At 39.8% G+C, this 12,280-nt stretch overlaps 1 protein-coding gene across 1 annotated transcript; it reads right to left on the bottom strand.

The window, feature by feature from the left end:
• Positions 1 to 7,331: 7,331 nt before the first annotated feature.
• LOC134455088 (uncharacterized) lies at positions 7,332 to 11,755 on the bottom strand. Its single transcript, XM_063206148.1, has 8 exons — positions 11,664 to 11,755; positions 11,060 to 11,196; positions 10,743 to 10,879; positions 10,396 to 10,489; positions 9,720 to 10,049; positions 9,036 to 9,219; positions 8,478 to 8,605; positions 7,332 to 8,283 (listed from the first exon to the last, which is right to left on the bottom strand). The coding sequence occupies exons 2-8, from the start codon at positions 11,129 to 11,131 to the stop codon at positions 7,960 to 7,962; spliced, it is 1,269 nt and encodes a 422-aa protein (XP_063062218.1). The 5' UTR covers positions 11,132 to 11,196; positions 11,664 to 11,755; the 3' UTR covers positions 7,332 to 7,959.
• Positions 11,756 to 12,280: the final 525 nt, after the last annotated feature.

The raw sequence follows: 12,280 nt of genomic DNA, 5'->3' as shown, positions 1-12,280 counted from the left end.
AGCACATTTAAACAGCAGGAACTGACCAAAGCGCTGTACAGTGTCAGACTAAAATACTAAAATTAAGCAATACTAAGAATTTGATTAAAAACAAGACAAATTCATCAGTAAGAATAAAACACATAAGATACAAAAGGCCTTCACACCGTGAATAAGATAAAATTACATGGATAAAGAAAAATAAGTAAATACAAATAAGGGGGAAAAAAACAGAAGAAAAAAAAAGATGAAACTAGGGAGCAAAGGCCAATATGTAGAAATGAGTTTTAAGTCTGGATTTAAAAGTAGTGATTGTAGGAGCAGATCTGATGTCAGGGGGCAGAGCATTCCAAAGACGAGGAGCTGCCACAGCAAATGCACGGTCCCCCCTGGTTTTGAGGCGGGACCGGGGAACGTGGAGGAGACTTTTGTCGGCAGATCGAAGGGATGTGGGAGCGGAGCGGTGCTGCAGCATGTCAGAGATGTAGGTAGGGGCCAGACCATTTAGTGCCTTAAAAACCAAAAGTAAAATTTTAAATTCAATCCTAAAACTAATGGGGAGCCAATGGAGAGAGGAGAGGACAGGGGAGATGTGTTCATACTTCTTTGTGCCTGTTAAAAGCCTGGCCGCAGCATTCTGAACCAACTGCAGTCGAGCTAGCTGGCATTGAGGGAGGCCAAAGTAAAGGGCATTGCAGTAATCCAGCCGAGATGTTATGAAGGCGTGGATTACTGTTTCAAAATCTTGAAACGACAGTAAGTAAATCGGAATTATGCTAGATCTAAGGTAAATTGCCAAAATGAAAAATTTCCCATGAAAAATATGTCCCATTGGAAGAGTTTATTGCATGAAAGAAATACATGATTTCACACTCATTTTGAGAAACAGGAGCATTTATCTCCCCTTCATCAGGTTCCCACTCACAGAGGCTGGATGGCTGGTTTGGCTGTGAGCGGCGTCCCTCAAACAGAGGATGGCGGGATGGCTGGCTGGCTGGCGGGCTGTGAGCACGGCCCATCTAATCCCTCTGCCACTTTAATCTCATATGCGACACAGCATGCTGAAAGATGAATCATTACTCGGTGGCTGGCTGTCCGATCAAGCAAACCCATTAGGGTGTACACATTAGGATTGTTCCCTCATTGCCTTGTTCCTTCATTCTACATCACATCATATATACACATGTACATACATACAGTATAAACATACATATATACGTACATACATACGTACATACATACATACATACATACATACATATATACAGTACATATATACAGTACATACATACACATACGTACATAGTATACATACATACACAAATACATACATACATACATACATACATACATACATACATACATACATACATACATACATACATACATACATACATACATACATACATACATACATACAGTACTGTACACACAAATCCAAAGGAGTGTGCAAACAGTCTTTCCAAAAAACATACCAATGTACCCAAGAGTTTAATCTTTTAGCAGGATTTATTATACGGCCTTCTAGAATGTTGCGAGAGCTAACATTCACATTCAATGGGCGGCCCCAACGTTCGGTGGTCACTATTTTTCTGTAATGCCCACTAAATAATTCCCACTGCCAATGGCAACGTCTTTGGTCACTTCAGAGATCACTCCGCAAGTAGATCGGTCATATCTTCACTGATAGGCTATGTCTTGCCTTCTGATTTTTGTAACAGAGGCAGCAGGCAGCACGATTAACGCACGTTGCTGGTAGTACTGTAGTAGTACTGTAGTAGCCTGAGTCCGGACTCAAGTCCGTTTTTTTATGGACTTGGACTTGTCTTGGACTCGCTATCAATTGGACTCGGACTTGTCTTGGACTCGGACACTGGTCTTGCTAAATTAAGCTTTTGGACTCGACCGGGTCTGTCTTTAGAATTTATGATAGCCAATGCTCTAAGCAAAATAGAGTGGAGCTTGATATCCAACAACATAAAAGTTTGTCTTCACATCCATGGCATATAGGTTACCTTCAAACATTCTCATAATTGACAGTTATCCTTTTCATCATTTAACACTGACCGACATGTGACTCGGACTTGACTTGGACTCGAATGTTGTTGGACTTGATCTTGTCTCGGACTCGAAACTCTTTTGACTCAGACTCGTCTCGGACTTGACTATTCTGGTCTTGGACTTGTCTTGGACTCTACAAAGGTGGTCTTGACTACAGCCCTGCTTTTTAATGCATTGTCCTCTTCTTTACTCTTTGTAGGACAATGCAATCAGTGTTGCAACTGTACACTGTGCCTTACCCTGGTCTTGTTTAAATTGCTTCTTGTAAGTCGCTTTGAACAAAGGCGTCTGCTAAATACTAATGTAATGTAATGCTTGGTAACCTTTTTAAATTATGAGCGTTCCATAAACTATCTTTCTTTGCGCACGCTACAAAATGGCAATAAACCCGTTACTATAAACTACTCGTTAGCTATTTATGCTTTCTAATGTTGGCAAAGGCTGTATAATAAGCGGGATAATGTATTGTCCACACGTGACTATCTGGAAATATTTTCCTATAGTCACGTGTGGACAATACATTATCCCTTACAACATACTGCACAGTAGAAGAGATCGACAAGCACCGTTGTTCACGGAGATATGCCAATTATAAAAAGCACAAGATTGCATTTTCAGACTGAAAAAGGTGGGTGAATAAAGATGCTGAAAACAGACCTTGTGTCATGCACAGAGAATTATATGAAATAGCTCATTAGAGTTCAGTGTGTGGGAGGAAAGGTTTTGCACTGTGTGCCAGCAACCCGAGGTGGCATGCAAGTGGATATTATCTTTTCAGAATAGGGGCCACACATGAATGTGATGCATACAGGTAGGCCCGAAGACAAGGGGACAAAGGGGTATGTTGTCCAGGGCCCATGGAGATAGGGGGCCCAGAATTGTATTGGGTATGTTTAGGGTAGGGGGCCCTTTCAGATGATTTTGTCCTGGGCCCAGCAAAAGCTGTCAGCAGCCCTGCATGCAGGGACAGAGAGAAATTAGGTGACTCGCGTTCGTTTCCACTTATCTAATGTGAGGCAATAGAACCGAGATGTTGTGATCGACTGGAGAGATACATTTCCATCCAAGAATGATTAAGGACATGACCTCTTCAATCCCTCAATCATCAGCATGGGAGATGGTGAGCGTGTGTCAGAGGACTTGTCTTTAATCTCTGCATGAGAAAAAAGGTTTAACCTTTGCACCGAAACCATAGTGCTTTGGAGGGGTTTCTCACGACTGGGTGAAGGACTATTGTGCACATTGAGAATATAAGAGTCCCATACTTAACATGCCATTAAGATGGCACGCTTAAATGTTACAGTGAATACAGTGAGTACAGTGAATGAAGTCGAGTGAAACAGCCTCCTGGAACAAAGTGGGCTTATAGATGGCTTGATCTCTACATGGGGATTTGACAATGGAACCTATTTTGGTTGTGGCGTGAACTATCCATTTACAATGCAAGACATGCTGGTCCATTTGCCAGTCTGTACCACACCACAGTTTGAATGATAGATTCAGTAATAACATTTTCCATTCTATGTGTGTGTGGATCAAAAAGAATTTGCAAGTGTTCAGAGTATGAGGCTTTTTCCATATTTGATCAAAATTCAGCACAAGGCTTACATACAGAGTATGATCTGATTCTCATAATAACAAAATCACATGACCCCAATTTATTGTTTCAATGTCCAATTGTTAAATTTTTTTCAATGCAAAGCTTGGATAAGCATTTTTTGCATCCAGATGTCTGTAGACCAGGGGTGTCAAACCTGAGGGTTCCATCTGGCCCGGATGTAAAAAAAAAAAAAAAATTTTTTTTTTTTTTTTCAATGAAATAACCGAAATGCGCAGTTAGGCCCCTCGGGGCAAAATCGATACCTGCATGACATTAACAAGCTCATATTTTATAGACCTCATATATAGAGATAAAATGTTAATACTTCTTATTCGTATTGTATTGGTATTGGTTGTAATTAAATAATAAATATAATTGGATTTGTATTGGTTCCTATTAAGCTGAAACTGAAAACGGGATGTTAGAGTGCGTGAAAATGCAGGAAATTACATCGAAGAAATACAACATTTTCTGGGGGAACACCCCCAGACGCCCTGCCAAAATGAACTGTCCCATATCTAATTCATTGACGGTTGGCAATGAATGAATGAAGTCAAGGAAATTTTGCATAGGATTATCAGTATTGCATTGCTTTCAACATATTCAACACACTTAAAACGTGATAGTACTGAACAGTAATCCTCTGCTTTACGTTTTTTTTTTTTTCGCGATGATGTTACTAATGCGGCCCGCTTCAGGTCCACATGGGTTGTATGCGGCCCCCGGACCAAAATGAGTTTGACACCCCTGCTGTAGACAGTGATTTGTTTAAGCAGGGCTGGGGAACCTTTTTCATTCGAGGGGCCACTTCAAATTCATCCAAGGGCCGTACAAGTCCTCCGAGGGCCATACTATGAACACAAACCAGGATTTCCCCCTGCATTTTAGGCCTATATTGAAGGCAGCCACCTTTAAAACAGAACACACAGTTCTGTAGGTCCCTTGGATATAACCTAAATGTATTGCAAATGTATTGTCTGAGATTCCATTACAAAACATGTCATATTTCATGTGAAGCTGCATAACATTATAATTACATCAGGGGCTGGATAAAATGGCCTCAAGGGCCACAAACGGCCCTCAAGACATAGATTTCCTACCCCTGTGTTAAAGGTTCTGCATGTGCTTGCTTCATTCTGAAGCACAGCCTACATGCTCAAGAGTGTATACAGATCTAATTTACTAATGGCCCATCTGCCTGCAGCCAGTTAATGTGTGTAATTCACCAGATGATGTGATAGAACAGTCCAGGGAACGTACACAGCAAATTCCCATTTGGAATTTTAACACCAACAGAGTCAATTTTAACACTTTCCCAGTGTATATATGGGGACCACTGCGTCAGTGTTAATTTAACACTTTTGGCAGTGTTATAAATACAACACTAACTCAGTGTAAGGATGTTAACACTGTAAGAGTTAGGTATTAACACCAGATGATTGTTGAATCATTGATAGCCTTACTCTAACAGTGTCACTTTTTAACTACAGGTTAGTGTTCACACCAACACTAACATGGTGGCATTTTAACACCATGAAATTGTTGAATCTTAATTGAAAGCCTACTCCAACAGTGTCACTTTTTAACTACAGGTTAGTGTTCACAGTAACACTAACATGGTGGCATTTTAACACCATGACATTGTTGAATCTTAATTGAAAGCCTACTCCAACAGTGTTAATTTCTTACTATAAAAAAGTGTTACATTCTCACTAACCTGGTGATCAATATCTCCTTTATTTTTTGTCTTTTAACAATATAATTCTTCTGGGCCAAAAGTATGGTTAAGGCTTAAGCAAACTAATTACAGCATCAATTAAAAATACATACAAAAGAATGCAATATTACACATTGTTGTTTTATTTTGATCACATTGTGCTCAGAAGAGACAGCAATCTGGGACAACATAGAACAAAGCATCGCACCCATAGGACATCTGAACATCAAATGGTTTGCTGTGGTGCAGATCATCTTTCTTAACTATATAAAAGTGGTTACATTCTTCGACCTGAAATGCATGAAGGTGCTCGACATAAACAGTCTTCGTTTCCATGACAACAAAAGTGATCTCAGCATTGTTAAGAATTATTACCATAATTTTCCCAAACACTGGCACCTCATCTTCCACATCGACACAAACAATAGCTCCAAGATGATATTCAAGCCCGTTACATTTCACCCATGACGTGGAAGACACAGTAGTAAGCCTGTCCATCTGAAAGTGTTCACAAATTAGTTGATCATAATCCGATTCGCTCAGTGTTTGAGCTTTTACTGGACCTGACTCAATACCTCTAGCACCAAGTGACTCCCAATGATAGGCAATGGCTAACTGATGCTTCTGTGCTAAACATTTTGTCACGTTTTTGAAATTTTTAATGCTGTTCTTAAAGAACCGGTGTTTTCCTTCGTATCTCATAGTCCAAACATGAATCAAAGGACCTATTTTTCTAATCACACCAGGATAATGAATCATTAGGTGATGCTTTGGGATCAAATTTTGAGTTGGGTAAAGCTCCTTAAATAATCTGTGATGTTCTGCAATAAGAGACCCCAAATATACAGTCATGCCCTCAGAGATGCTAGTAGAAAAGACAATGTTAACAATATCAAGAAGTAATAATAGTAAATTCCAATTAGTGTTTCCCTCTGGCACAATGTTGCCAAAAATGAGGGGAATGTTTCTCAAAAGACACATCATTTGACTTGCGTTAAGACCTAGCCGATTACCCTGTATATTTATCTTTGTGGGCCTGTTTTTCCTATCCAAATATCCATAACTGTACCCATAAACTCTCAACAGGATGTGCTCTGTGGTAGTGAAATTCTTAGCTAGATAGTCAAACAGAAGCCTAACTTCATATTGTGCCACGCCCTCAAGCAGATCATGCATTATGTCAACGACAACATTATCAGCAACACTGAAATATTTTAACTGATTAAGAATGCTGTTACGTTTAATTCCATAACATGAACCATCACCAGAATCCTTCAGATGTTTGTAATGCTGCTCATTTGACTCCTTTGATCGCAATAAAACTCGTGGGTCATGTTCACTGAATACAGTCTGAGCTGTGTCCTTGTCCGTTAAACATAATCTGCAATAGTATGTTGCAGAAAAGGACTCTACATACCCAAGAATTCCATTCAGGCCCAAATTGTCACCTGTTATCTGTGATATTGTCCCAAACAGAACTGTATCAGTAAATGACACTTTCATTCCACTAACCTCCAGCTTTTTAATATCATCTACAAATGGTGCAAGTATTTTATCTAGGCCATATTTTTTGACATCTTGAGCATGAAACAGAGAGACAAGATGAATATTCATCAAAGATGAATTGAGATGCGGTGGAAGGTTTCTTAATGTAAAATATAAACATCCCAACTTATGGACCCCCTGCCTAGATCCAAGAGGATTCCCGGTTTCGAACTCATCATAATAAACCTGGATCTGCAACGCATATTTAAATGAGGAGAACAACTGATTTGATTTGAAGTAACTACCATCACAAAAATCAGAATAAAGATCACTAAATTGAGCAGACTGGATGTGGCTGCAAATCAACTCATTTTTGAAAATAAAATGTAAAGTTTCAAACAATGGTATGTAGACAAAGTTGTCATTGACAGGTAATTGTTCATAAAGTCCAGATACTTTGTTTATCTTAGAGTCATATCTTACTCCTAAATGGACCTCTACAGGTTGTACAACTCCCCATTTTGAACAGAAATATTTGCTCCATTTACTTTCTGTGTTGAGATCAGAAAAATGATTTTTTAAGTGGTTAAACACAGCCTCCACTGGCTCTCTACTTGGGTTAGAGTCTGGAACAACCTCTAAGACCTGATCCTTGATGTCCATGTGCATGTAGTCGACATATTCCTCCATACTTTCTATGACTGATAAAATTAAACTGGTTGAACACCCACCGCCTTGTAACTTCGAAATAATGGCACCACACATGTCTTTTGAGTTAACAGAGCGTCCATTCGGATTGCATTCTGAAGAATGTCCATTTTCACTCAAGTTTTGAGGCAAGTTCAAAGATTCCTCAGGAGAGAAACTTCTATCCAGGGGCAGAGCCGGCGTACCAAAGGATAGTTCATGTGAAGAACTTGGTTCAGCATCGTCACTGTGGTCACTGTGCCAGCGTTTAAGATGCTTACGGAAACCAGAGTAACTTTTGAACTCCAAAGAGCAACCATCCTGTGCGCATAACAAATTTAACTTCTTGCCAGGATACAAGCCATGTAAAAGTTTAAGGTGCTGTATCAGGTAACTTCCTGAACTATGAAGTGACTTACAAACATAGCACCTAAACATGATCATTCATCAGCTTTGCTCTCAGTTCTCTTACTTTAGGAGACTCTCTGGTACTTCCCACGTCGATGTTGTACACCGTGGTCTGAAGGAAGGTGAACATTGTGTGGAGACTCTCATCATAGCTCAAACTGAAAACAAAATGGACCTTGAAGAGCTCGTCGAATGCCGCCAGAGAAGTGTTTCCTTGGCAAGGAATTAGCTTCTTATCCATGACGATGTAGTAGTTGCTGATGGCTTTCTTGTGGAGTCCTGAAGCAAGCAGATATGGCTGTCGACGGTCATCTGCATCAAGGTGCTCATCAAGGCTCTGGCATGACTAGAAGTAACAGAGAAGAAGAAAAAAGAAAAAATGCATCAAGATCATGTTCAAATGTATTACATTTCCTTTCAGGGACAAAACTGTGTGCACAAATCATACACCTTGTGAAATTTCAGGTACAACACTGTACAGAGAAATCACACACCATGTGAAATTTCAGGGACAACACTGTGTACACAGATATCACACACCTTGTGAAACACCACGAGATTGTCCATTGCTCGACTTGTGCTGATCTTGTAGGTCCTCTTCCTCCCAGTAGACTGAGGTGACAGGATGTGCAAGAGCAGGAGTAGTGTAGACATATCACTGTCCCATCCTGAATTGAGGGTAGGGTTTGAAGGTGAGGCATCAATAATGAACATTACTAGGCATGCAAAAGAAACTCTACAATATGACAGTCCAAACCACATTTCATTTGTGTGAAGACATGAAAAATGAACTAATAAACAAATAGATTAACCCATTTTAGCCTGATGACTCATGTTGCTTGAGCTTTGGTGTCTGGAGACATATACGCTGCATTCAGGGTCTTGGTATTTTAGCTTTTTTAATAAAAATGTGGATAGATAACAGCTGAATGAACATATTCTTGTGCAAGATGAGGGTTTAAATGCAATTTATTTTTAAATCTAGTTTTACAGGCTGGCGGCAACCTTTCCAACATGGGCTTAGGCATTCAGTATGTGTTTTTTGCAGGTGCTTTAGACATCAATGGGTTGGGCGGGGTTGAGGTGAAGAATTGTTACCTTGCAAGTTGTCTGCAGATGACAACACTGGCTCCTCCCTGGCCGACTGCAACAGTCGCTGCAACAGTGGTGTTTGGGCAAGTGACGATGCTTCTTTGATGAGCTTGGGCTTGTAGGAAGGCCACCTTTCAAGAAGCCTGGTGGATATCTCTGATCCAAAAAGGAGGCTGAAATCTTGAAGAACCTACAGTACGACATGAAAGAATACAACTTAGAACTACATTACATTACACAGAGCAGATGTAAAGGGATATGCAAAGCAAGAAATAATTAAGAGGTACAGAATACAACAATATATAGCCTAGTAGCGCAGGCAGCAATGAGTACAGCAATATACTCGGATTATATTTGTTGAGATGTGTAGCTCTCAAAGTGTTGTTGCAAACTTCTGAAGGGTAGAGCATTTAATGGTTTAGTCATTTACTTCAAGAATGTATGCTGCCCATTCACAAATGTGTTTCTTCTGTATATTTACCATCACCACCAATGTCTTGGTATTCATTATACATTTCAGAGACAAGTAGAAAAATAGTTAATTGCCAAAACTTGGTAAATATTCATAAAAATATGAAGAGCCAGCATACATTGAGAATAAACGACTAAAAATACATTTTACCTTGTTTGAGAATCGACCCTTACAATAAATGGTCAATATTAAACAATATAATTAGCAATACCACTTACCAATCCTTTCGTGTCCAACAATCTCGGGAAAACCGACAGAACGCTGGCCGAAGTGTCTGGGCTGTGGATAAGTTTCTGCCTATATGCGAAGGTTTCGCGCATCTTCTGGAAGATAATGTCATCGTCATTCGTGTGGGTCATGAGGGAAATGGCCTCCTTGCACGATTCATCCTGCTCACCGCCCTGGCCGATGTCCCTGGCGCATGTCGGCCCTCCTGTCATAGTCTTGGGGTTATTTGGAGTTGGAGAGTGAAGCTTCGTCTTCCTCTGGATCGTCTTCAGCCGCCAGGCCAGGAAACCTGACCCACTTTGGGCATCATAGAAGTGTTCCTAACGAAGGATTACAGAACCACTGTTAGGCCAGATAACGGTCATTATTTTTTTCATATTTTTTTAATCCTTTGCCTATTTTGTTTGGTAGCAGTTTGGGGTTGATAAGTGTGACTTGACTTCTCAACCTACACTATTAGGTACACTGCCACTTGCATCATCACACATTCCATCCCGTACAAACATCCACACAGACCACCTCTTTAAACCATAACATCTGCTGGCATCACTGACGTTAAACAGAAGCAACACACTGAGAAGAACATATTACAATACATTCTTTATCAATGTCCAAATTGAAATGGCAATCACCATGAAAAAATGCAAAACGTTTCCTTCAACTTACATAGCCTTTCCTAGACAATGGGTCTTTCAGAGATGGGAACAAGGTTATGATACCAAGGGCATATTTCTCCCTTGTCAGCCGTTGTGGAACTCTCCTGAAAAACAGTGAACATTACAATAATATTAGAGTACTAGAAAGACAATGTAAAAGAAGGACTGAGGCCCACAACTTTCTAAGTGCATGTGTGATTGGTTTACAAAGAATAGGCTGTATCTCTGAATTTAGAATATTTACAATTCAGCCCCTCTCCCTTTAAAAAAATAAATAAACAGAGTATTTGTATCATGGCTATTAGGGGGCCTTGCATCTCAACCCTTAAGTATGAAAATAATTTCAGGCTTCCGTACCCTTCGGTTTCAGTCATGTGTGCAGCTAAAATGTTGACCATTTGTCGCCTGGAACTGTCACAAATACTTCCAGTGTCCTCATACTCCTTCAGGACTGCTGCTCCACCAGGTTTATCCAACAACACCTTTTTCACAAGCTGAAATAATTGGCAAAGACATGCATCAATAGCAGCTAACATAAGTGTACAGGTGAATTAGGTAATTCTCTGCCCTCTTCTCTAGATAATTTTCTTAAATTAGCATACACACAACGTCACAAAACAGATATAAAATCCAACAATGCAGGCTATTCTGTAAATAAAAAACTGCATCCTCACATCTCTGGCTGGGACACTCTGTAGCAACTCTTCTTCCAAACGTGCTTGTTTACAGAGGCTTACTTCAGCCATGCTATCCTGGCTGCTTGTCAATGAGCATGTATCAGTGAGGCTGGAGGACTCGCTGAGAGAAAACTCTAGCAAAACAGAAATAAAACAAAAATGCAATTACATATTGTAACTTACATTTAGTTTAAAGGTGCACTGAGTAGGATGGTGATCAGGGTAGGTATTGCAACTACACTCCTCATTGAAACTGTGCAGTCTGCCAAATTGGATCTTTTCATGAATATTTAATGCCTTAACTAATATGTACTAGTACAGCAGGTTTTGCAGCTAAAAAACTGTCCATTTCTGGAGATAATGATGGACAATGGAGAGGATACTCTTTTCATATTATGAAAAATGTAATTTTCAGTCATAATACTTGTGGTGGAATGAGGTGGTAAGTATTCATGAAAAAGTTATTATTTGTTAATGGGCAGCATGAATTCTAGTCATAAACTACTAAAATATTACACGGTGCACCTTTAAGGCAACCTTTCCACATCTCCTTTACCAACATTGTTTTGTATTGTGTAACAATGCAACCAACACCACATACCTCCTGAATCAGCATCATGAATGACGAAACAGAGATCATTGGACACCAATTCAGGAAAGACATCGGCATCTACTTCTGTTCCACCATCATCAGTGACAGTCAAGTTCTTGCCTTCTGGTATGGAAAACTTTTGTCTAACTAAAAAAAACAAGTTTAGAAATAAGCATATTAAACGCCTTAAAACAGATGTCACAATGTCAGCAAACACATTGTTAAAAGCCCAGACAATACCAAATGCAGAGACATCACACAACAGTTAAATATACCAAATATAATCACAATACTACCAGATAATGTTATTTACAATATTAAGCTATTCTCTGCCTATACATTAAAAATGTGACTGCATATGACCCCAGGTAAAATAACTTGAGGTTGCCACTTTGATACAGTGTCATAAAAGCAACCCCCAGTCATATTCAAATGTGTAGTGAAGACTTTGAGCGACGAGGGAACAACCTGTGCTCCTTTCCTGGCTCTTTTGTGGTCTTTGCATACCGGGAGCATGAAATAAGCCAAAGGTCTACCTGCCGTCGCATAAAACCTAGTCCTTACTCCGACTCAACCCAGTTTAATAGTAGTCCTAGACCGAATGCGTCACCACAGTCGGAGAAAAA

This window comes from Engraulis encrasicolus, chromosome 9 (genome assembly GCF_034702125.1).
Source record: "Engraulis encrasicolus isolate BLACKSEA-1 chromosome 9, IST_EnEncr_1.0, whole genome shotgun sequence".
Taxonomy (NCBI): domain Eukaryota; kingdom Metazoa; phylum Chordata; class Actinopteri; order Clupeiformes; family Engraulidae; genus Engraulis; species Engraulis encrasicolus.
The sequence above is the reverse complement of the archived record's forward strand: the minus strand, read 5'-3'. Positions and strand labels throughout refer to the sequence as shown.